A 24,143-nucleotide genomic window follows, 5' to 3' on the forward strand; every position below is an offset into this window, starting at 1 on the left:
TGAAAGCTGGTTGATGACACATTGGCAACTTGAAATTGGCTATGATGGAAGTATGTATACCACAAAAATGGACAAACAGTATAAAACAGGCCTTTTCCTGGGGAGCTGGCTGTTATACATTTCCTGGCGTGCAACTGCTCAAAATCAGCCATATTCTGTTTTTTAATGGTTGATTTTGATTCAGTGATGTTACTTGACCCTCTATGCTAGACGAAAATCCCTGTAATAATGAGCTATACTATCATAGGGTTATATGTCTTAGAATTTGTTTGCTCTTAATTTAACTTGAAGACTTAAACTTTATCTATTTTAAATGTTTTTTTCTGGGGCTTCCCTGGTGGCGCAGTGGTTGAGAGTCCGCCTGCCGATGCAGGGGACGCGGGTTCGTGCCCCAGTCCGGGAAGATCCCACATGCCACGGAGCGGCTAGGCCCGTGAGCTATGGCCGCTGAGCCTGCGCGTCCGGAGCCTGTGCTCTGCAACGGGAGAGGCCACAGCAGTGAGAGGCCCGCGTACCGCAAAAAAAAAAAAAAAAAAAAAAAAAAAAGTTTTTTTCTTTTGTGCATATTTTCTCAATGGACACACTTTCTGCATTTTCGACGGGTGAGTTTGACCAAAACTATGATGAACATAAGTCCTTTGTTTAAAACAGTATGTATAGCAAAAACTGTACATTTGCTTCATTTCCAAAAGGACTGTTTTTCTGAGGCCCTATGGTTTGGGAATCATTATAAGGTTAAATGTAGTGGTTGACATGGTGTGGATTCAGTCTGATGTGAATGTGAATCCCAAGTAGGGTAGAGGGGGAGGAGGGGAAGTACTATTATGGTGTTATAAAGGCCTCTGGGCCTGGTTCCCAACAGCCCAAAACTGGCTTCTGGTGATGTCTGCGCATGCTGTCCTGAGGACTTAGCCTAGGTTGCCTAACAGTCATTGCTTGAACCAGTTGTGTTGAAAATCCTGTGGGCAGCTGAAACCACTTTTTATCTTCAATCACTGTGATTTAAAAATACTGGCCATGGAACCAAAATACTTGACTTTAATTTTCACTCTACCATTCATGGACTATGTGACTTTGGGTAGATCACTTAACCTCTCTGAGCCTCCGCTTGCTTATCCTCAGAAGGTTGCTGTCAGGATAAATGAGTCAATAGAAATGTAGAGTGCTTAGAACAGGACCTGACCCATGTATTGCTTAGAAGTGTATTTTTAAAATTTCATGTATATGGGGGCCTTCTAATTATCTTTTTCTTTTGTTATTGAATTTTGTTGTTGACATAGTGCTTACTTGCACTGTGTCAGAGAACCTTCTCTGTATTTCAGTCCTTTGGAATTTGTTGATACTTGCTTCATGGCCTAGCATATAACCTTTTTTTTTTTTTGGTAGAAGTTTCATGTGCCACTGAAAACTGTATCCTGTTGAGGTTTTTAATTCTGTTGCTCAAATCCTCTATATCTTCATTGATTATTTTCTCTGCTTGTTCTTACAGTTACTAAGAAAGGTGTGCTAACATTTCCCGTTTGCTTTAGTCAAAGTCACCAGTGACCTCTAGGTTGCAAATCCGATGATAATTTCATCAGTCTTCATCTTACTGGACATGGTTCATCACTCCCTCTTCTTTGACATGCTTTCTTCAGTTTGCATCTTGGTTTTCTTCTTATCTAACTCTTGGCTACTTTTTAGACTGTTTCCCACTGATTCGTCCTCATTTCTCTTCTTTATCTATATGCACGCATTTCCTAGATGACCTCATCCAAGCTCATGGCCTTAAATACCATTTACATGATAAGAACTCCCAAATTATTATCTCCAGCTCCAGCCATACCTCCTGAACTCAAGGGTTGTATATCCAAGTGTCTATTCCGTGGTAGCACTTGAATGTCTAGTAGGGTTCCAAAACTCAGTGTGTCCAAAACTAAGCTTTTGATACTTGACCCCAGACCTGCTTTATCCATGGTTTTCCCCACCTCAGTTAATGGCAAATAGCAACTCATTTCTTCTAGGAAGAATGTGACTAGGACCAATGTGAAGGAATGAGGAAGGTGGGTGGGACAGAGGACTGAGCTAGAGGACGGGTGCCAGGAGAGGAGAGTACTAGAGAAAAGGCTGGAGCTGGAAGAGTAAAACAGTTGGGCGGACCAAGGTCTTTACAATTCCTTACGAACCCCTCCATGGCCTCCTCCGTGTTCTTCAAACACACCAAGCACACTCTTTCCTCAGGACCTTTGTGCATGCTGTTCCTTCTGCTGGATCCACACAGTTCACTCTTTTACATGCTTCAGCTCTTTACTTAAAAGTTCCCTTCTCAGTGAGCCTTTCCTGTCTAGCATTTAAGTGCCCACTCTCCCACCAGCATATCATAATCCTTTCCCTGATATTTTTTCCTTAGCACGTATCACGATCTAACATATTATGTACTTTATTTGTCTTGCTTATCTTCTGTCTCCAATAGAACGTAAGCTAAATGAAGGCAGAGATTTTTATCTTCTTTATTCACAACTGTATCTTTAGCACCTAGTACAGTGTCTAGCACACAAGTGCTCAGTTAAAATTTATTTAATTAATCATTTTAAACGACCTTATTTATACTAATTAACCTAATAAATTGAAGTCCTGTTGCTTTGTAATGGGAAGGTGTATATATATATATATATATATATATATATATATATATATATATATATATATATAAAAAATTACTGTATTGATAGAAATTTGGTTTAGGTTTTCATCTGATTCTGTCTCTTATTTTCAGATTGTTTCCTCTATGTGATATGTTACAACTGGCATTGCCTTCACAAGTCCCCAGGTGTATTGCAGCCAGACAGCAAAGTGGAAGTGTTATAGCAAACAACCTGGATGGCTCACTGGTTAGCCCTGTAAGAAGTAAGCATCTATTTTTAATTTAATATTTGAGATATATATTTTTTAAATGCATTTTAAGAAAAAGTATTTATATAAAAATAATGTAAAATTTGTGTTTGTTTTACAAAACAGATCTTGACTTTGGAGAAAGCCCAGTCAACAGGTAAGTTTTTTATTATTTAAAAAAGACAGCCAATAAATACATGTTAGAGGAAGGGACGGATGAGACTCATACCTGAAAAGAGTTATTTTTAACGTAGGTTTAACCCTTCATGGTTCATCTGAAGGATGTTTTTCTAAGCACATCTTAAATGTTGGCATTCCTCATAGTTCTTTGTATTCCTGGTTCTTTTCTTACTTTATGATATAAACTGTATTAAATGAGTAATAATTTTTTATTTTATTAAACAAAGACAATGAAACTACCAGTTGGAGTGCCTCAGCATCGTAAGGTAATCAGTGTTACTTCAGTGAGTGCTTCCCTACATTTTCAGCCAAAAAAAACCCCAAAACAAACAAAAAAAACCCAGGCAAGTGGAAACCAAAGGAAGGCCAAAGCAATATTAACGACAAATAATGTAGAATGCAAGGTTAAAAGCAGTGAACAGAATAAGACACTATTTAGGGGGAGATACAACAGTCTTAACAGTTTATGCACAAAGGTGAATACATAAAGTGAAAACTATTAGAAATGCATGGAGAACTTGAGAAAAGTACAGTTAAAATGGGCAGTTTCAAACCACCTCTTTCATCATTGGACAAATTTAGTAGACAAAACAAGAAAGGACACAGAGGAATTTAAATAAAACATAATAAATAAATAATAAACCTAAGTGTACACACACACACAGAATGTTCATTTTCTTCAAAGCAATCACAAAGAAAACCTTTAAAAACTCCTAAACAATTTTATGGGCTACATTCTCTCATAATCCAATAAAATTATAACTACTTAATGAAAAGTTGACCATGAAAATCTTAACTACTTATAAATTCAAAAATATCATCCTTTTGCCAAAGAGGAAATCAAAAGGAAAGTTAACTATCTAAAGGTAATGAAAAAGAGAACTTCATACCAAAGCTAATGGGGCACTGTGAAAGCTGAACAGAAAAAGTTTCATCATTGTTAAAAAAGATAAATTAACAAGAATTTAGTTTTGTCTTAAGAAGATAGGTATAAGTTAATAAAAATATATTAGGAAGATAAAATTTATGAAGATAAAAGCTTAAATTAATAAAATTGCAAAGAAAAATAAATTTGGAACTTATTTCTTTAAAGTCCAATAAAATGAGGTCCTCTGATTCAACCGAAAAAGAATGTAAAAGTATACAACATGAGGAATAAGAGAGCTGACGTAACCACAGACGTAGGAGAGATTAAAGTAACTATAAGTGAATACTTTGTGCAGCTGTTTGGTAACAACATATTTGAAAATCTAAAGGAAATTGATGATTTCCAAGCAAAATATAATGACAAAATTCATCCAAGAAGAAACAGAAACATGCATAGACCAATTGCCACATAGAGTAGAGCTTTATCTATCCTTAAAGAATAGGAAATTTCAATTCCAGGCTATGTGGAAAAAAAGGAAGATCTCCAATTCAGTGTATGAAGTGACATGACCTTAATATGAAAGCCCAGTAAAGATAGAAGAAAGTGCTGACTAAGCTCATATATTCATTATAGATGTCAGAATTCTAAATAAAATATTCACAAATAAAATCCAGGAATATATTAAAAAATTCCACTACCTGTACAGAGTGTTCCTTTTCTTTTTGAGTGTGCCATATGAAACGCCCTGTCTGGCATGGTAGTAGTAGAGGTTAGGCATAATGGAAGTGGATGCACCTGGCACATGTTCTGGGGTAGAGTTGATAGCAGTTGCTGTCAGAGGTGAGGAGAAAAGCGGGACCAAGGGATGGTGCTTAGGTTTTTGGCCTGAGCTACTACATGGATGGAATTCTGTACTGAGACAAGCTCTCGAGGAAATACAAGGGATAGAGTTTCCAGACACCCAAAATCTTAAAAAAAATTACCTGCCATGCACCTTTGCTTAGGAAGATCCTACAAGGTGTGCTCCAACAAAACAGAGAAGTAAACTAAGAAAGAGGAGCACATGGGATTCAGGGAAACAGAGTACTCTACTTAAGTGAGAGGTGGAGGGAATTTGCAGTATAAGAACAATGGAAGTTATATTTACTTGTACAGCAGCCAGTTAGAATGGAACCGAAGGATGTAGAGCTCCAGGGGAGATGTTTCCTGGAAAAACTCAAAATGACATGTTATTTGGTGCTAACATTTATTGTTTACTCTGAGACATACTGTTCATTCTAAGTATTTTACACATAATAACTCAATCTTTCTACTTGAGAAAGTTATTATTTCCACTAGATCACAAGCTCCATGAAAGCAAATAGTTTCATCTGTTTTATATATTCCAAGCACCAAGGATGGTGCCTGGCATCTAGTAGATATTGAATGGATGTTTGTTGAATGAATGCAATGAATCCACATTTCACATATGTGAAAATTGAGATACAGAGATTCTTTGGGATTATGGAATTAAATACCATAAGGAAAAGTGTGGCTACTTTTGCGAAGGGGAAGCGGTGACTGGTATTTTGGGTTTTAGATCTTTTAGCACTGGTTGACTTTTTAAACTGTGCATCACGTGGATAAAAACTAAATTTCAATAAGTCAAATGATGAATACAGAATAAATATGAGCTTTTAGATACAAGAACCATTTCTTAGAATTAAAACTAAAGTGTATGCGGAATAGATTATTACATAATTTGGTAGAGGAGTTGAAATAGATGTAGAAAACAGGGATAATAATCTTAACCACTGGCATAGAATATAGACTCCTAGTCCTGCCATTAATTAACTGTAAGACCTTGAGCAAGATATTTCCCTTCTCTGAGTCTGTTTCCTCATCCATAAAATGAGAATTTATAATGCCTACTTCACATAGTTGTTATGAAAGTTAAATGATATTTAAGATTGTGAAAGCACCTAACACAGAGCCTAGTAAGAATAAATGTTCAATGAGAGTCTGTTTCCTTTTGTTTCTAGTTATTTTCTTATTTATACAAAATATTACGCATCTTGTATTATTTATTCTCTTAATAACTCTAATTCTATGAAGCATAGTTTATCCCAATTTTACAAATAAGGAAAGAGGTTAAGTTATTTAGTCAAGGTTACACAGCTAGCTAATAGCCTGGTGAACCTCAGAATGCAATACTTCTGTTTCTTACTCTAGTGCCCTTTGACCCACCACCATGGGGAATACTAGGTTTTTTTCCTTTCTATATAAACTATTAAAATAATTTAGAATTAAACATATTTGTTCAAGTCACTTTTTTAAATGGGCAACTGCTACTATTGAATTCCTTCTATGAACTCTCAAACTTTGTTAGTGGGAAATTTAAATTTGGCATTATCTATAAAAAGTAAGCTGAAATATTTAGTTTTGTAATGATAACTTAATATAGAAAATAGCCAGTGGTCTTTTTATAATTTTTTCTTGTGATTCCTTCCTATTATATTTTACCTGTTGATAGCCATAAACATTGTCTCAAAGGCTATATCCTGACGAGATGTTTAAATGGTAGATTTGTCATTTCCCCAAATGGGCTGGTTTATACATCTCATTTTAGATTGGACGTGAAGGGGTGTCAATCCTCAGAGATGGAAATGACTGGTGGAATGAACTGGCAGTTGAATAGCTGTACCTGCGTATCAACCATCTGGAGCCCAATTTCTATTCCTCCAGTTTCCCACATGGTAACGTTTGTGATGTATTATTACGTGTTTTCCTTTTTGATATATACATATAACATATACATTTGTATTAGAGAAGTAGGTAGACCAAGAAATGTTCTCTTTTTAATCACTTTTAATATATTGTGCTAACATTTGTTGTAGACATGTTAAGCTAACTAACTGTTCCTCTATTTGTGGAAGGGTCGATCCTGTGGTGGGGAGAGAACTATAGAGTTCCACCATTTTGCTCCACATTTATTGAACACCTATTAGGTATTTAGGCACTGGGCTGACAGATCAACGGTAGACAGACATGTCATCAAATAGAGGAACTGAATATTCCAAGTGGAATGAATACTTTAGAGGGTGTGTTGGTTACTTTTATAAAGAAGCTGAACATGAGGTAAAAAAGGAGATGAGGTGAATTGACAAGAACTGGTTGGCAGATGGAAACTTGGTGGGTTATTCAGGGAACTCGAAGTAGTTTAACATGGCTGTCGTGTAATGTATGATGGGTGCAGCAAGAGATAAATCTCGAGCTTAAAGAGAGGTCAGATCTTGTAGGAACTTGTATAGGAGTTTCGGCTTTGTCTTATAAGCAGCGGGGAGCCAAACCTATAACACGATCACTTTTACGTTTTTGAAAGATTAGTCCGGGAGGAGTGTGGAAGATGGTTAGTAAGGAAATAAGACACAAATTGGGGAAGTCAATTAGAAGTCTCTTCAAGTCATCCAGGCAAGAGATCTAGACTGCTCTGGTCTAGAATGCTAGAATGTTGACAGTAGATGTAAAGCAAGAGTTTCGAGAGATAGATCTGCAGATAGAGTTGATAAGAGTTGCTGACAGGTTGAAAGTTGAAATATGGGTCCCCAATAAATTATCTGCAAACATAAAATTCAAAAAGCTCTGGAAAGCAAGTTTTTTTGTTAAGTTTGCAACAAACTCTTTTGGCTGCAGAACTTTACTTGAACTATAATGAAGCTATAGTCATTATTTATCCTACTAAGTGTAACTATTCATACACGAATGTTGCATTTGCATTTTGCTGCAGAAATATTAGTGTGTTTCATTACAGGGTGCTATTTCAGTCCCCCTGGGGTGATGCTAGTATCTTCTATGTGTAAATTCTAAATTAGCTTTCTAAAATACAAATCATTCTGAATTCCAAAGCACATCTGGCCCCAGGGACTTAAACGATGTGCACCTCTGCTATTTTTTGTATGATTTTGCTTTGAAACTTCATTGGTCCAATGATATAACAAACTGCGCATTAACTCTTGAGTACATAGTGACTTTGCTTTCCTGATATGCAGCAGAGGTGCATTTAGGAATGAGAATTCTGATAGGATTTGGGAAGAAATAATTTTGAAATGTACTGAGGAGACGTGCGGCTATGTTGCTGCAGTAGATTTGAGGACATAGCTGACTAAGAACCTAGAAAGGGTTTGGAGGGATGTATTAGTCTATCTTAAGGTTCACTGAATCTTTCCTTTGTCATCTACCTTCTGATATGGAGTCTGGATCTTCAATTTCTTGGCTGAAGCTTTCTATTTTAACTCTTGTTTCAAGAGTGTTCATGATGACTCATTCAGGCATCTGTCTAATAACCACTTTAAAGTCTTTGTCAGATAATTCCAACATCTGTGTCATCTCATCATTGGTGTCTGTTGATGGCTTTTTTCCATGGAAGTTGAGATTTTCATGGTTCTTCATGTGCCATTTGGACATTTTGACCGTTAATTTAAAAGACGCCAGGTCTTGTTAAATTATGAAGCATGTTGATATCTGTGCTGTAGCAGACACTTGACCTGGTTAACTTTAAGCTACAACTTCAAGCCCGCTTCTCTGGCCCGTGGTCCCAGTATCAGCTCAGTTTCTACAGTCTTTGCTCTGCTCTTAGTGGTCATCATGGGACCTGGGCTGTGGTCTCTCCAGGGGCTTAGTAATCAAAGTCTTTGGTATATGCTCATTAAGATCCCATCTACCCGTGTACAGGTGGGGGGAGGGGGCGGATGAACCCAGAGGTCCACAACCAGCTTCCCCGAGCCTCTCTATCTCTGCTGTCTCTCCAGTATTTTCCAGTTTCTTGGGGCTCCCATTCTCTTTCATCTGGCCAAAAACGCCATACATTTCTGTGATTGAAACAAGTCAAGCTTCCAAGTAGTGGTAGGACAGAGAGAATTAAAACACATTTTTTGTCCCTCCCTTCATGAAGCCACAGCTCCACCTAATGGAGAAGAAAGTTCCTCTCCCTCATATATTTGGCTCTTGCAGTTTTCCCTTGCTGCCACCATAGCCACTGCTGCAGGAAAAGGAGAAAAAGAAAAACCACTGAGGGCTTTTTCTGACTTTGTCTGAGCTTTAGGAGTTCTCTTTATAGCTACTCAAGCCAGAGCTAGAGAACTTCTGGAGTTTTTTCTCATCTGCACAACAGTGATCTCTTCCAGGTTTCAGGCTGATTTGAGTCCAGTGTGCATGATGCTGGAAGGGAAAAATTACAGATTCACTGGTACTTTGAATTCTGGTGTTCTTTCCTGATCTACCTGCTGATACTTACTTTTCAGAGTTTTCGGATAGCCGACTGTGCATCCTATCCAGGTTTTAGAGTTAGGTGTTCAGTGAGAGAGGAAGATTTTCTGTTCTTACTCAGTTTTAACTGGAAGTAGAATCCAATCCTTGTCTTTTAACCTGAGTTTAGTTAATGTGTTTTTATGTGATTATGGATATATTTGGATGTTTCTAATATAAGCTGTTTTTTCTCTTATTTTTCTTTTTTCTCCCTTATTTTTTGCCTTCTTTTGCCATGATTAAATTCTTTTTTTTTCTCCTTTCATTTTTTCCCTTTTCCCTTTGAAGTTATACTCTAGAGACTACAACATACATAGTTAAATTACCAAGGTCTAAAGTTAATCAATATTTTCCTCTGAAACAACAAAAGGACTTCAGAAGACTTTAACCCTGATCATACTCCCTGCTGAGTTCATATGCTATTGTGGTAAAATATTCATAACAGAAAAGTTATCATCCTATTGGAAGTGTACAATTCAGTGACATTAAATGCGTTCAAAATGTTGTGTATCCATCAGCATTTTGTAGGTTCAGAGCTTTTTCATCATCTCAAACAGAAACTCTACCCATTACAAAATAACTTTCCACTCACCCCCCCCGGTTGCCCCTCTTCTGTTCTCTGTCTCTGTGAATTTGCCTGCTCTAGGTCCCGCACACAAGTGGAGTCATACAGCTTATTTCACTTAGCATAGTGTCTTCAGGATTCATCCATGTTGCAGCATTTATCAGAATTTCATTACTTTTTTTTTCAAAGTTGTTTATTAATTAATTTATCTATTCTTGCTGTGTTGGGTCTTTGTTTCTGTGCGAGGGCTTTCTCTACTTGTGGCAAGCGGGGGCCGCTCTTCATCGCGGTGCGCAGGCCTCTCACTATTGCGGCCTCTCTTGTTGTGGAGCACAGGCTCCAGACGTCTGCGCAGGCTCAGCAGTTGTGGCTCACGGGCCTAGTTGCTCCGCGGCATGTGGGATCCTCCCAGGCCAGGGCTCGAACCCGTGTCCCCTGCACTAGCAGGCAGATTCTCAACCACTGCGCCACCAGGGAAGCCCCCAGAATTTCATTACTTTTTAAGGCTGAATGATATTCCATCATACATATTTACCATGTTTTGTTTATCCATTCATCCACTGATGGACATTTGGATTGTTTCCAACTTTTGGCTGATGTGAATAATGCTTCTATGAACATTGGAGTACAAATATCTGTTTGAGTCTCCTCTGCTTTCAATTCTTTGGGCATATACCCAGAGGTAGAATCGCTGCATCATATGGTAATTCTATATTTATTTCTTTGAGGAATCACAATACTGTTTACCACAGTGGCTAAACCATTTTATAGTCCCACCAGAAATGCATGAGGGTTCCAACTTCCCAACAACCTCACCAACACTTATTATTTTCTGGATTTCTTTTTTACTTATAATAGCCATCCTGATGGGTATGAAGTAGAGTCTTATTCTAATGATTAGTGATGTTGAGCATCTTTTCATGTGCTTATTTGCATTTGTATATCATCTTTGAAGAAATGTCTATTCAAAACCTTTGGCCATTTTTGAATGGGGTTGTTTGTTTTGTTGTTGAGTTGTACAAGCCCTTTATATGTTTTGGATATTAATCCCTTATCAGATACATGCTTAGCAAATATTTTCTCCCATTCTCTGGGTTGTCTTTTTACTCCATTGATAGTGTCCTTTGATGCACAAAATTTTTAAAATTTCGCTGAAGTCCAATATATCTATTTTTTCTTTTGTTGTTCATACTTTGGGTATCATATCCAAGAATTCATTACCAAATGCAATGTCATGAAGATTTTCCCCTATGTTTTCTTCTATTTTTACAGTTTTAGCTCTTGAGTTTAGGTCTTTGATCAATTTTGACTGAATTTTTGTATATATTGTGAGGTAAGGGTTCAACTTCATACTTTTGCATGTGGATATCCAGTTGTCCCAGCATCATTAATATCCAGCATCATTTGTTGAAAAGACTATTCTTTCCCCATTGAATGATCTTGGCACCCTTGTAAAAAATCAATTGACTATATATGTGAAGGTTTTTTTTCTGGGCTCTCTCTTCTATTTCATTGATCTATATGTCTGTCCTTACGCCAGTACCACACTGTTTTGATTACTGTAGCTTTGAAATAACTTTTGAATTCAGGAAGTATGAGTCTTCCAACTTTGTTCTTATTTTTCAAGATTATTTTGGCTAGTTAGGGCCCTTTGAGATTCTGTATGAATTTTAGGATGGGTTTTTCTATTTCTAAAAACAAATTCATTGAGATTTTGATATGATTGAATCTGTAGATCACTTTGGGTAGTATGGTCAAATTAACAATACTAAGTCTTCCAATCCATGGACATGGGCTATCTCTCCACTTGCTTAGGTCTTCTTCTTTAATTTATTTTCAGCAATATGTTGTAGTTGTCAGTGTATAAGTCTTTTGCCTCCTTGGCTAAATTTATTCCAAGTATTTTATTTCTTTTGTTGCTATTGTAAGTGGAATTGTTTTCTTAATTTCTCTTTGGATTGTTCATTGCTGGTGTATAGAAATGTGATTGATTTTTTTTGTGTTGATATTGTATCCTGTAACTTTGCTGAATTCATTCATGAGTGCTAACAGTTTTTTTGTGGAATCTTTAGGGTTTCTAAATATAAGATCATGTCATCTGCAAAAATAGATAATTTTACTTATTCCTTTCCAATTTGATGCCTTTGATTTCTTTTTTAGCTCTAGCTATACTTTGAATAGAATTGGTGGAAGTGGGCATTCTTGTTATGTTCCTGATCTTAGGGGGAAAGCTTTCAGGCTTTCACCCTTGAGCATGATGTTAGCTGTGGTCTTTTCATATATAATCTTTATTATGTTGAGGAAGTTCCCTTCTATTCCTAGTTTATTGAGTGCTTTTATCATGGAACAGTGTTGAGTTTTATTAAATGCTTTTCTGCATCAATTGATATTTTATTTTTTCCCTTCATTCTATTTATGGTGCATATTATTGATACACTGATTTTCATATGTTGAACTACCCTAGCATTCCAGGAATAAATCCCACTTGTTCATGGTATATAATCCTTTTCATGTGCTGCTGAATTTGTTTTGCTAGTATTTTGTTGAGGATTTTTGCCTCAGTATTCATAAGGGATATTGGTCTATAGTTTTATTTTTTGTATTGTCTTTGGCTTTGGTATCAGGGTAATGCTGGCCTCATAGAATGAGTTTGGTAATGTTCCCTCCTTTTCAAATTTTGGAAGAGTTTGAGAAGAATTAGTGTTAATTCTTCTTTTAATGTTCAGTAGAATTCACCAGTGAAGGCATCTGGTCTGAGGCTTTTCTTTGTTGGGAGGTTTTTGATTAGTGATTCAATCTCCTTACTAGTTATAGATTTATTATTCAGATTTTCTATTTCTTCATGAGTCAATATCTTGTTTTTTTAATTACCACAAAATAATCAGAAGTTTTACTGTTTTACAGAGTCAGTGTTTGTTTAGATTTAACTACATTATTTGCCACTTTCTTTCTCATAATTTCTTATTACATGTTAGACCTTCTGTAGGCGACCACCTGAAGTACATCTTTAACATTTCCTTTAATAAGACTGAATTGGTGGCCAACTCAGTTTTGTTTGTCTGGGTATTCCCTTCTAGTTTGACAGTTATTTTCTTTTAGTATTCTAAAGATATCACTCTACTTTCTTCAGGCTTCTACCACCACCACTGACAAGTCAGCTTTCAGTCTAATTATTTTACTGTACCTTTATAGGTATGGTAGACAGAATAATGTCCCCCCCAAAGATTTCCATATCCTAATCCACAGAACCTGTGATTATGTTTGGTTACATGGCAAAGGGGAATTAAGTTTGTAGATGGAATTAATGTTGTTAATCAGATTACCTTAAAAGTGGGAGATTAGTGTGAATTATCCAAGTGGACCCAATATAATCACAGGTGTTCATAAAAGTAGAAAATGGAGGCAAAAGAGTCAGGGAAAGACGTGATGATGGAAGTAAGGTCAGAGCAATGCCATGTTGCTGCCTTTAAAGATAGAGTGAGGGGGTCAGAAGTCAAGGAAAGTGCAATTAAACTGATTTTCTCCTGGAGCCTCCAGAAGGAATGCAGCCCTGCTGACACCTCAGTAGAAAACTAAAAGAGCAGTTAATCTGAATTGTTTTATTGCATTTAAAATTTTGTCTTTTTCTAACTACTTTTACCTTGATGTTTCTAGGTCTGTCTCTTAACACCTCTCTCACATTTCCCATCTCCTTATCTCTATGTGCTTCATTCTGGGTACTTTCTCCAAATTTGTATTCTAATTTACAGATTCTCTCCATCTCTGTGTAATTTGCCATTTATCCCATCCATTGAGAGTGTGTGGTGTTTTTGTTTGTTTGTTTGCTTGTTTCTGCTTTGGTAAATTTTATTGAATTTTCATGAAGTGAACATATCCAACTGAACATATCAAGCAGCTACTCCTATTATTCAACCCTTCAGTTAAACATTTTATTTAATGAGTTATGCTTTTAATTTCTAAGAATACATTCTCATTATCTGCTTTTTCTGTAACTTCCTGTCCATTTTCATAAATATAGTATGGTTTTATATCACTCTGAGACTAATAATTAGATATTTAATGTTCTCTTCTGTTCACTGAGATTTCTCTTTTTGCTTATTTCTATTCACTTTTATATAGTCACCTCAGTCCTCTTTTGTGTTGTTGGTTTTTCCAATTTTGAACTTTATAAATGGAATTATACTGTACATATTCTTTTGTGACCTGCTTCTTTCAATCAGTATTATGTTGGTAAGATTCATTTGTGTTAGTGTGTGCAGGTATAATTCATTCATCCTTACCATTGTATAATATTTCATTGTATGGACATTTATGTTGGACATGTACATGTATGTTGTTTCAAGGTGTTTGCTATTATTAACAAGGTTGCTATGTATATTCTTTTGACTATCTCATGGTACATATGTGCAAGAGTTTCTCCAGGGGATCTGCCTAGGAGTGTAACTGCTTGGCCATAGGGTTTAGGTTTACTGGGTAATTTTAAGCTGTTTTCAAAAATGGCTGTAACAGTGTATATGCCCACCAGTGGAATAAGAGTGTTATCAATGTCATCAACACTTGACATTATTTTATTAATTTAAATTATTTATTACTAATATAAAATAATAGTAATGTATATTTTCCATTAATATATAAATATGAATACCTACCTAAAATTAAAATATAAATAGTATAATGTAAAATGTGCCATTCTTGCTGGTGTTTAATGGTATCATGGTATGTTTTCCTTTTGGTATCTGTCTAATTCATAACCTGGTTGAGTATCTTTTGATATATTTATTAACCATTAAGTTTTCTTTTTTTGTGAAATGTCTGTTCAAGCTTTCACCTATTTTTGGTTTGGTTATTTGTCTTTTTCTTATGGATTTATGAGGTAAACTGCTTAGAATACTGCCTAGGTCACAGTAAGTACTCAATAAATATTAGTTAGAAATATGATGATGGTGATGATGGTAATGATGCCAGTGATTTTGTGTCACAGTACTCCCACCCACTAGTATGTGAAACATAGACCATTAAATTAAATCCCCTCAGTGCTCAGAGAAGGATATGAAAATAGGAAGGCAAGGAGAATAAGCATCCCCCCTAACAACAATGAAGATGCGCTGGGGGAATTGTGAACATGCTGGGCATACTTCTCTCTTGATAGAACTTCTTAAACCCTTGCTACACTTTCTTATTCTTGAGCTTTAACCTGCATATGTCTCACCTTGGGGTGTTGTTAAAATGAAACAGGTCTGGGATGGAGATTGAGATTTTGCATTTCCGGAAAGCTCCCAGCTGATGTTGATAATTCGGTCCAAGGATCAGACTTTGAATATCAAGGCTTAATGGTAAGTGCCTGGTAATAGGGCACAATCATCAAGAATAGAAATTATTCATGAGATAGTTATCAATTTTGGCTCAAATGATATATAACAAGAATGAAGAATTTTTAGGGGCTTCCCTGGTGGCGCAGTGGTTGAGAGTCCGCCTGCCGATGCGGGGGACACGGGTTCATGCCCCGGTCCGGGAAGATCCCACATGCCGCGGAGCGGCTGGGCCCGTGAGCCTTGGCCGCTGAGCCTGCGCGTCGGAGCCTGTGCTCTGCAACGGGAGAGGCCACAACAGTGAGAGGCCCGCATACCACAAAAAAAAAAAAAAAAAAAAAAATGAAGAATTTTTAAATAGCAGAATTGGGAGCTAGGATATAAGAAAACTTTGGAAAATATCAGAAACATTGATATTAAAGATGTATTTCTGCCTCTTTTTTCAAGTCCTTCTGGGCAGTCACTAAACACTCTGGCATCAAATGTCTAAAGTCAAAGGCCACTTGTCTCTCATGTTATATTACCTAGTAGTAAATAAAGAGACTAAGACAAGGATTAAAGTTCTGACCTATATAGGCAAAGAGACTAAATCAGGGTTGAGAGCCAGACATAATTTGATGTTACACCTATAGCACTAAATGTATTACTCTTCTGTTCATCTATTGCGATGAAAGCCAAATTATCTTCATTTTTCACATTATCCCACACGTGAAAAATATCATAACCAAAGACTGGAAATGAAAATTGAAAAATTAAAGTTTTATTTGTTGGAGGTAGTGAGGTTGTGGTTGAAATTTTTCTTTTTTTCATTTTGTCTATTAATGTTATTATTTTATTTATGTAGCATAAAAACAAAGTCATAACTCTTTCTTGCTTAGCTAAGTTCATATTTCTCTTCGGTTGGAAGTCCTGAAACCTCCTGTATCTGTCATGTTCAAGGAAAGATCATTGTCCCAGCTGTAAATGGTTCACTATATTAATTCTCAATATTTAATATATAGCAGAAAGTATTCTGTATCTTATAACGTTTCTTATTAAATAGTAGTAGAAAATGTGCTATATAGTAATTGACACTTTTCTTCAAGGTTCCACACCAGTGGCCTATCCAGTGACTTCACAGCAAGTGCCTATGTATAGAATGGCAACAAAAAAACAGTTTTAAGATCTCAAGAGTGGGAGATATACGTAGAACTCCCCATGGTTTGCACTAATGGAATAAAACATGATAGGGATAATTTTAAATGGAAGGTAATCCACCCACATCCTTTTCTTGCATTGGAAAAAGAAACAGTAGCCCTCTGAGAAATAATATAGCAAAGGCTTTGTGAGGAATAGAGAAAGGAACCCTAGAAATGGGGAGGAGAAGGGATTGTGAAAGTGGAATAGTTAAGGGAAAGCTGTTCCAGAATTAATAGATGATCCAAAATAGGAATAATCAATATACACATAATAGAAATTCAATTATAATTTAGTTTAGTTTACATTATTGGTTTATTCCAAGAGTAATGAGCTACTGTTTGCTTCTGTTTTTCTTCCCTTTCTGCAAGGATTTTGCTGTTTCATTTTGTTTTGTTTTGTTTGCCATTCTGCTGTTTGGGATCACTTCCACTCTGCTTTAAGGATGTAAAAAAAGAAGTGGACTTTTATAAGGCTGAATTTGTTCTCATTGTTCAAGGCTTCCAATGGGAGGAAATTTTAATACAGGTAGAATACTCTCTGGAATTTTTCTGGCTTTTTATCCAACCTTTTTCTAACTCATTTTAGTTAAGTCTGTTATTTCTGTTCTGCCTATTTGGCAATGTTTTCATGATTTATAAATTTTCTTTACTTAGTTAAAAATTGTTTGCAATCACCAGTTCTCGTTTTTATAGCCTCAGTGCGTCGTATAAATTTCACGTGATGTAATATGAGTAATGGAAACTCTGAAGTCCTTTAGCCTCACCACCAATTCACTCATGCTTTTGCTGTTGGTGTCAATTTGGAAAAACGTTTAAAATATGGGAAAGTATAGAGGATAACAAATGTCCTTGCTTCAACATTCTGAATTACTAAATGTTAACATTTTTTCATAATTTTTCCAGATAATTTTTTAATGAAATTTTACAAATAAGACCAAAGTCTCCTTGGGTCATCCCTAGTCCCAGTCACTCTCTGCCACTCCAGAGACAATGACTGTGAATTTTATGTCTGGCCTTCTAGAACATTTTCATACTTTTACTAAGGAAAAGTACGTAGTACTCTTCTAAATGATTTTTAAAAATTGATTATAATTGGTATTATTTTATATTTATGTTTTTGAGATCTGTCTAGATTGGTACATAATTAATACATTAATTATAATGGCTCAGTGGTATTTCACATATGAATATACTACCATTTAGTAGTATATTTTATCCCTTTACTGAAAAATTCCTTAAAATAGTTCTCTATAGGCTATGTAACTACTTCTTTTCCTTTCATTCCCTGTTTTTTTTTTGAAGTTTAAAAAAATTTTTTTTACTGTAGTATAGTTGATTTACAATGTTGTGTTAGTTTCAGATGTACAGCAAAGTGAATCAGTCATACATATACATATAACCACTCTTTTTTAGATTCTTCTCCTGTATAGGCCATTATGGAGTACTGAGTAGAGTTCCCTGTGCTATACAGTAGGCTCTTATTAGTTATCTATTTTATATATAGTAGTGTGTATATGTCAATCCCAATCTCCCAATTTATCCCTCCTCCTGGCCTTTACCCTTCGGTAACTATAAGTTTGTTTTCGATGTCTGTGAGTCTATTTCTGTTTTGTAGGTAACTTCATTTGTATCATTTTTTTAAGATTCCACATATAAGTGATATCATATGATATTTGTCTTTGAATGATTTTTGAAGTTTTTTTTAAAATTGAAGTACAGTTGATGTACAATATTATACAAGTTACAGGTGTACAATATAGTGAGTCACAATTTTTAAAGGCTATACTCTATTTAAAGTTATTATAAAATATTGGATATTCTGTGAATATGCTGTGAATACACAGCATATTCCCTGTGCTGTACAATACATCCCTGTAGCTAATTTATTTTATACATAGTAGTTTGTATCTCTTATTCCCCTACCCCTCTCTTGCCCCTCCCCCTTCCCTCTCCCCACTGGTAACCACTAGTTTGTTCTCTATATCTGTGAGTTTGCTTCTTTTTTGTTATATTCACTAGTTTGTTGTATTTTTTCCTCTCATTCTCTCTTGAAACTCTTCCAGTAAGGATTCTGCCTGCTCACCGTTGTTCTTATCTCAGTCACGAGTAACCCCCATATTACCATATCCCTTCCACTTCATATGGCTCTGGGTCATCTTTTTTGTTTTCTTCTTTGGGGGTTTTTCAACAGCTTCTTCAGTGCCAGTTGCTGTTACTTCTTCATAAACTGCAAAGCAGTTGGTTTGTAAACTAGTGATATTTCATTTTCTCTGAATGCAGAATATTCCAGCAGCATCTGAGTGAAATATTGATACTTCAGATTCTAGTTTGTCATTCACGTTTATCTCCAGGGTCTGCCACTACTCAGCTGGCATCTTTTCAGTTGACATTCTTTAAATGTAATATTTGCTCTAGAGTGGTTACTTGTCTTCTTGGTACTATTGTTTTAGGGGAGCAATAAAATACTAAGTTTTTATTTTGTTTTCTTTTGCATTTGAATTCATAGGTTCCAACTCCAATTGGAGCTCCTTCCCTAATGGCACCTCAACCCATGATTTATACCCAACCAGGCTTAAGGACAGCAAGCCTGCTGCTCCATCCACAAGAAATAACGTATGTTTGACCTGTTGTTACTTAGGTACTTGGTAGGCATGTGCAGTCACATGTTAGAACAGAGTTTTATAATCTTTTGTGCATTGTTGGTGTCTCATAGAAGAAAAAAGAATTCTAACATTTTCAGCATTGTAAAGAGACACAGAACTGTATAAAGCCAATCCTCTACAAACTTGTGCTGTTAAACATCAACTGGGTTCTGATACCTAGTCAGCAAGCCTTTTATTCATTCATTCAGCAAACGCAACTGAGATCAGTGCTGGAGAGGTGGGTAGCTCAGTCTGGAGGTTGCAGGCACAGCTTTCCTAAGGAAGTGATACCTAAGTTGAATGCTAATATTTAAAAATGGATAGCCAGTCAACCCAGAGGGGAAATGATTTTACAGACAAGCATATAAACAGATAGGAAAGCCAAAGCACTATGGGAGGTCAAAGGAGGGAACAATTAATTCAGGGATAAAAGGTTTCAGGGCATTGTGTATCAAATGATAAGGAGAATTTCAACTAGTGGGTGTATAGATGATAGAAGTTTGACATTAGAGGCAGAGGAAACAGCTTGAGCACAGAAGTGGAAGCAAGCAGTGGTAACATGGATGAGGTGTAGCTGAAGCGTATGGGGAAGTGTCATGATCCAGGTGTTCATTGCCTCAGAGTGTTGTTTTCTAGAAGAGTCTTTACAAGGTTTCTGCCTTCAGTCCATGCACTTGGGGCCCCCTGGTTCCTGAATGTTTGTTTTAGGAGGCCTGACAAAGCTTCGAGTATTAGATAATGAGAAGACTGACCAAAGTTTTGTGTAAAACTATTTGTAATTTATTTCATAACCACAAGGAAAAATATGTGGAAATAATGAAAGATATACACATGTGTCTTTCTTTTACACAGACAGAATCCATGAGGTACCAAAGCGAAAAGATTCCAAATCAGAGGTGAAAACAAATGACGATCTCTCTACAGGCTGATTGAATCATCCACTTCTTCCAAGTAAAATAAACATCCATTTTCGCATTCAATACTCTTGAGATTCTTCATTTAGTGTTTTTGAGGTGATGCACTCTTTCTCTTGTTTTAATAGTTAGCCTTGAAACTTTATCCTGCAAAATTATCAAAAACTAAACTTAATATCTTAATCTCCTGATCAACATCACTAATCATTAGAGAAATGCAAATCAAAACTACAATGAAGTATCACCTCACACCGGTCAGAATGGCCATCATCAAAAAGTCTACAAACAATAAATGCTGGAGAGGGTGTGGAGAAAAGGGAACCCTCCTGCACTGTTGGTGGGAATGTAAATTGATAAAGTCACTATGGAGAACAGTATGGAGGTTCCTTAAAAAACTAAAAATAGAGCTACCATATGACCCAGCAATCCCACTAGTGGGCATATACCCTGAGAAAACCATAATTCAAAAAGAGACATGTACCACATTGTTCATTGCAGCACTATTTACAATAGCCAGGACATGGAAGCAACCTGAGTGTCCATAGACAGATGAAGGGATAAAGAAGATGTGGCACATATACACAATGGAATATTACTGAGCCATAAAAAGAAATGAAATTGAGTTATTTGTAGAGAGGTGGATGGACCTAGAGTCTGTCATACAGAGTGAAGTCAGTCAGAAAAAGAAAAACAAATACCGTTTGCTAACACATATATACAGAATCTAAAAAAAAAAAAATTGGTTCTGAAGAACCTAGGGGCAGGACGGGAATAAAGACACAGATGTAGAGAATGGACTTGAGGACACAGGGAGGGGGAAGTGTAAGCTGGGACGAAGTGAGAGAGTGGCATGGACATATATACACTACCAAACGTAAAATAGATAGCTAGTGGGAAGCAGCCACATAGCACAGGGAGATCAGCTTGGTGCTTTGTGACCACCTAGAGGGGTGGGATAGGGAGGGTGGGAGGGAGACGCAAGAGGGAGGGGATATGGGGATATATGTATATGTATAGCTGATGCACTTTGTTATAAAGCAGAAACGAACACACCATTGTAAAGCAATTATACTCCAATAAAGATGTTAAAAAATATCTTAATCTCCTCTCTCAGATAACACAAGGACCTCAGAACACTTTTAAACTACAAGGGCATTCCCTCCCAACTTATGGACTATAGTGACCCAATATTTTAGTCCTGTCCCATTTTGTTAGCCCCCCAAATTAAAAGTGTTAGAAACGATTTTGCTTACACTTAGCAATGTGTTCACAAATTCTTTGTTCACCATTTCTTCTTGCATCGGAATCATTCCCCTCTTCTTCAGGTACATCTTTTAGAAGTTTATTTAATGTAGTTATGCTGGCGATAAACTCAGTTTTTATCTGAAGATATATTTCTTCATGCTCATTATTTTTAAACTAAAATTTAAATTTATGTACACATACAAACTCTATAAACATTCTTTTTTAACTTTTAAAATTCATTTTATTTACATTACTCCTAACTTTGATTTTATTTTATTTTTTTAATTCAATTTTTATTTTTTAAAAAATTTCTATTGGAATATAGTTGATTTACAATCTAACTTTGATTTTATTTTTTAAAATTTTTATTGGAGTATAATTGCTTTATAATATTGTGTTAGTTTCTACTGTACAGCAAATAAACATTCTTGTTTGAATCTTTTTGTGGATAAATATGGATCTATCTCTTGGGTAGATACCTAGAAGTAGAATGGCTGGGTCACAGAGTAGGTGTTTATCTAAAATTAAGACTTCCAAAAGTTGTCCAAAAATTACTGTACCACTTTATTCCACGAGCAGTGTATGAGAATTCTGCTGCTCCAAAATCTGTATTTTAAATTTTGGCCATTCTAGTGGGTTTGTAAGTAATATGACATAGTGGTTTAATTTACCTCTCCCTGATGACTAAGCAACTTTTCATACACTTATTGGCCATTCCAACATCTCTTTTAGTGTGTGAAGCGTCCAACTATTTTGCCCATTTTGATGTTTTTCTTTGGTTTTGATATATATATATATATTGGCCACGCCACGTGGCATGTGGGATCTTAGTTGTCCCACCAGGGATTGAACCCGTGCCCCATACATTTTTGTGTTTGGTGACAGGTAGGGGTAGAGGTTTACTTTTTCTATATAGTTATCCAGTTGTTCTTGCAACATTTGGGATAAACAAATTCCTTTTCCCTTGGATTGTCTTGGTACTTTTCTCAAAAACCAACTGACAGCATATTTGTGGGTCTGTTTTTTCTTTTTTGTTCTGTTGATCCAAAGGTCTATCCTTAGTCCAATAACACACTGTCTTGATTATCATAGTTTTCTGTAGGTCTCAAAATCAGGTAGTATTAGTCTTCCATGTTTATTCATATTTTTCAAGATTGTTTCAGGTATTCACATTTTCTTTGAGTTACATAAAATATTACAGTCAACTGATCAATTTCTATGCTGATTAGGACTACATTGAATCTATAGTTAAATTTGGAGAAAATAGACATAAGACATCCTAACAAAATCAGTAATTCCAAATCATGAACACAGTATAACACTCAATTTCTTCAGGCATTCTTTAATTTCTCTCTATCGATTTGGGATTTTTAACAGTATCTAGCACTTTTCATTATATAACTACCAACTATTTCATGTTTTTTAATTCTAACGTAATGGTATTGTTTAATTTCATGTTCTAAGTTTTTGTTACTACTATACAGAGGCTCCCACTGTCATCCACCGCCCGTATTCCAAGGCCTCAGCCCTGGCACCCTCTGGTCCTACTGCCCTGCCCAATTTCTCCATTCCTCCGGCACCAGCCATCTCCGCACCGCTCCAACCCCTCCCCTCTCCCCAGTCCTCTAGCCCTGCCCCCTTCAACAGTTCTACAGCTCCCACCCCTCCCCTTCCTCTAGTCCAGCCCTCTTTCCAGTCCTCTAAACCCTTCGTCGGAGCCAGTCCTTCACCACTCAGTCCAATTCAAAGTCCTGCCCACGTTCCTCTGCCCCGCCCCTCTCCCCAGTCCTCCAACCCCCTACCTTCTCTCTAGTCCCCAGGGTCCTCACATCTCTCCAGTTCTACAGGTCCGCCCAACTGTTTTACTCTTCCAGCTCCAGCCTTTTCTGTAGTACTCCCCTCTCCTGGCACCCGTCCTCGAGCTCAGTCCTCTGTCCCACCCACCTTCCTCATTCCTTCAGCCCCTCCTCATTACCCAACCTCTGGCCCCACTTCCCTCCTCATTCCTCAGGCCCTGTCGTCTCCCAAGTTTTCCAGACCCTCCGGCTCCCCAGTCCTTTTGCCCCACCCCTCCCCCTCCACTTTTACAGTTTCATCCTCTCCCTCTTCGCACTTCTTCAGCCTCGCCTAGTTTCCTCATTGCTTTAGCCCTACTGTGTGGCAAGTACTTATTAGGTATTCTACATACATAATCTCATTTAATCTTTACAACAGCCTTGTTGGTACGCGTTGTAATTCTCATTTTAAAATATGACTTACGTAGTGTCTTCACCTGTGCTTCTTTCCTACCCCGTATGTCACGGTTATAATATTGGTTCTATTATCTTAACATTCATTTCAAGTCCCTTTACTTGTCTGCAAACTAGGGGTGATATTAGGGACACTGAGCTGTGGGGTTTAAAGAACATGACTCAGTGAGTTGCGCATAGTTCGTTTTTATTAAATGTTAATCACTATTATTATATATGTGTCCCCACTAAGTAAGGAAACTGACATTTATCCTTTATTCAGACAGGGCCTGTCTCATGGTAGGCTTTGTGTGAGTGGATGAAGCACCGGTGTACTGTGAAGCACTACAGTGCAGGCAAACGCAGGAACAAACACGGTGGTTAGATGTCAGAAAACAGATCGAAGAATAATTACTTGCTTTCAAAGGGTAGTAGTGGTGGATGATCTTGGGGAATGCGTTGGGCCTAGAAGCATCGGAAGAGTTCTTAGGATTTTCTATGTACACTGTGAAGTTTTGAAAACGTTTGAGCTGGGGTGGTGAGAGTCTGATCAAAGGTGGCTTTCGGTAAATTGTGACAAAATGGGCGGAGTGTTTATTAGGATGAAGCCACTGGGTCCACCCGGAAGTAGGCACAAAACAAGTCCCCTTCAAGGGCCAGGAAGCTCGTGAATATGGTGGGCCCAGAAAGACACCGAGACCCAGGCCCTGTGGTGGTGTCTAGATCCCGGATTTGCTTGAATCCGAGAAGGGATCGGGTCGCTTCGAAGCCTATTCTGGAGAGTGCCGCGTGTTCTGGGGTGGTAGTGGGGTCCGTTCCGGCTTGGTCCCCGATTGTCAGGGTCCTCCAGCCAGCCCACC

The 24,143-nt window shown here is 37.0% G+C and overlaps 1 protein-coding gene across 1 annotated transcript in view; it reads left to right on the forward strand.

The window, feature by feature from the left end:
- Positions 1–19,961, forward strand: part of LOC117198843 (phosphatidylinositol-binding clathrin assembly protein-like) — a 38,308-nt gene extending 18,347 nt beyond the window's left edge. The window contains exons 10-14 of the mRNA XM_033416848.2: positions 2,756–2,886; positions 2,998–3,028; positions 6,528–6,654; positions 18,761–18,867; positions 19,749–19,961. Of these exons, the coding sequence (XP_033272739.2) occupies positions 2,756–2,886; positions 2,998–3,028; positions 6,528–6,654; positions 18,761–18,867; positions 19,749–19,761 (409 nt within the window). The 3' untranslated portion in view covers positions 19,762–19,961. The remainder of the gene's footprint in view (positions 1–2,755; positions 2,887–2,997; positions 3,029–6,527; positions 6,655–18,760; positions 18,868–19,748) is intronic.
- The last annotated feature ends 4,182 nt before the right edge of the window (positions 19,962–24,143 follow it).

This window comes from Orcinus orca, chromosome X, assembly GCF_937001465.1.
Source record: "Orcinus orca chromosome X, mOrcOrc1.1, whole genome shotgun sequence".
NCBI lineage: Eukaryota > Metazoa > Chordata > Mammalia > Artiodactyla > Delphinidae > Orcinus > Orcinus orca.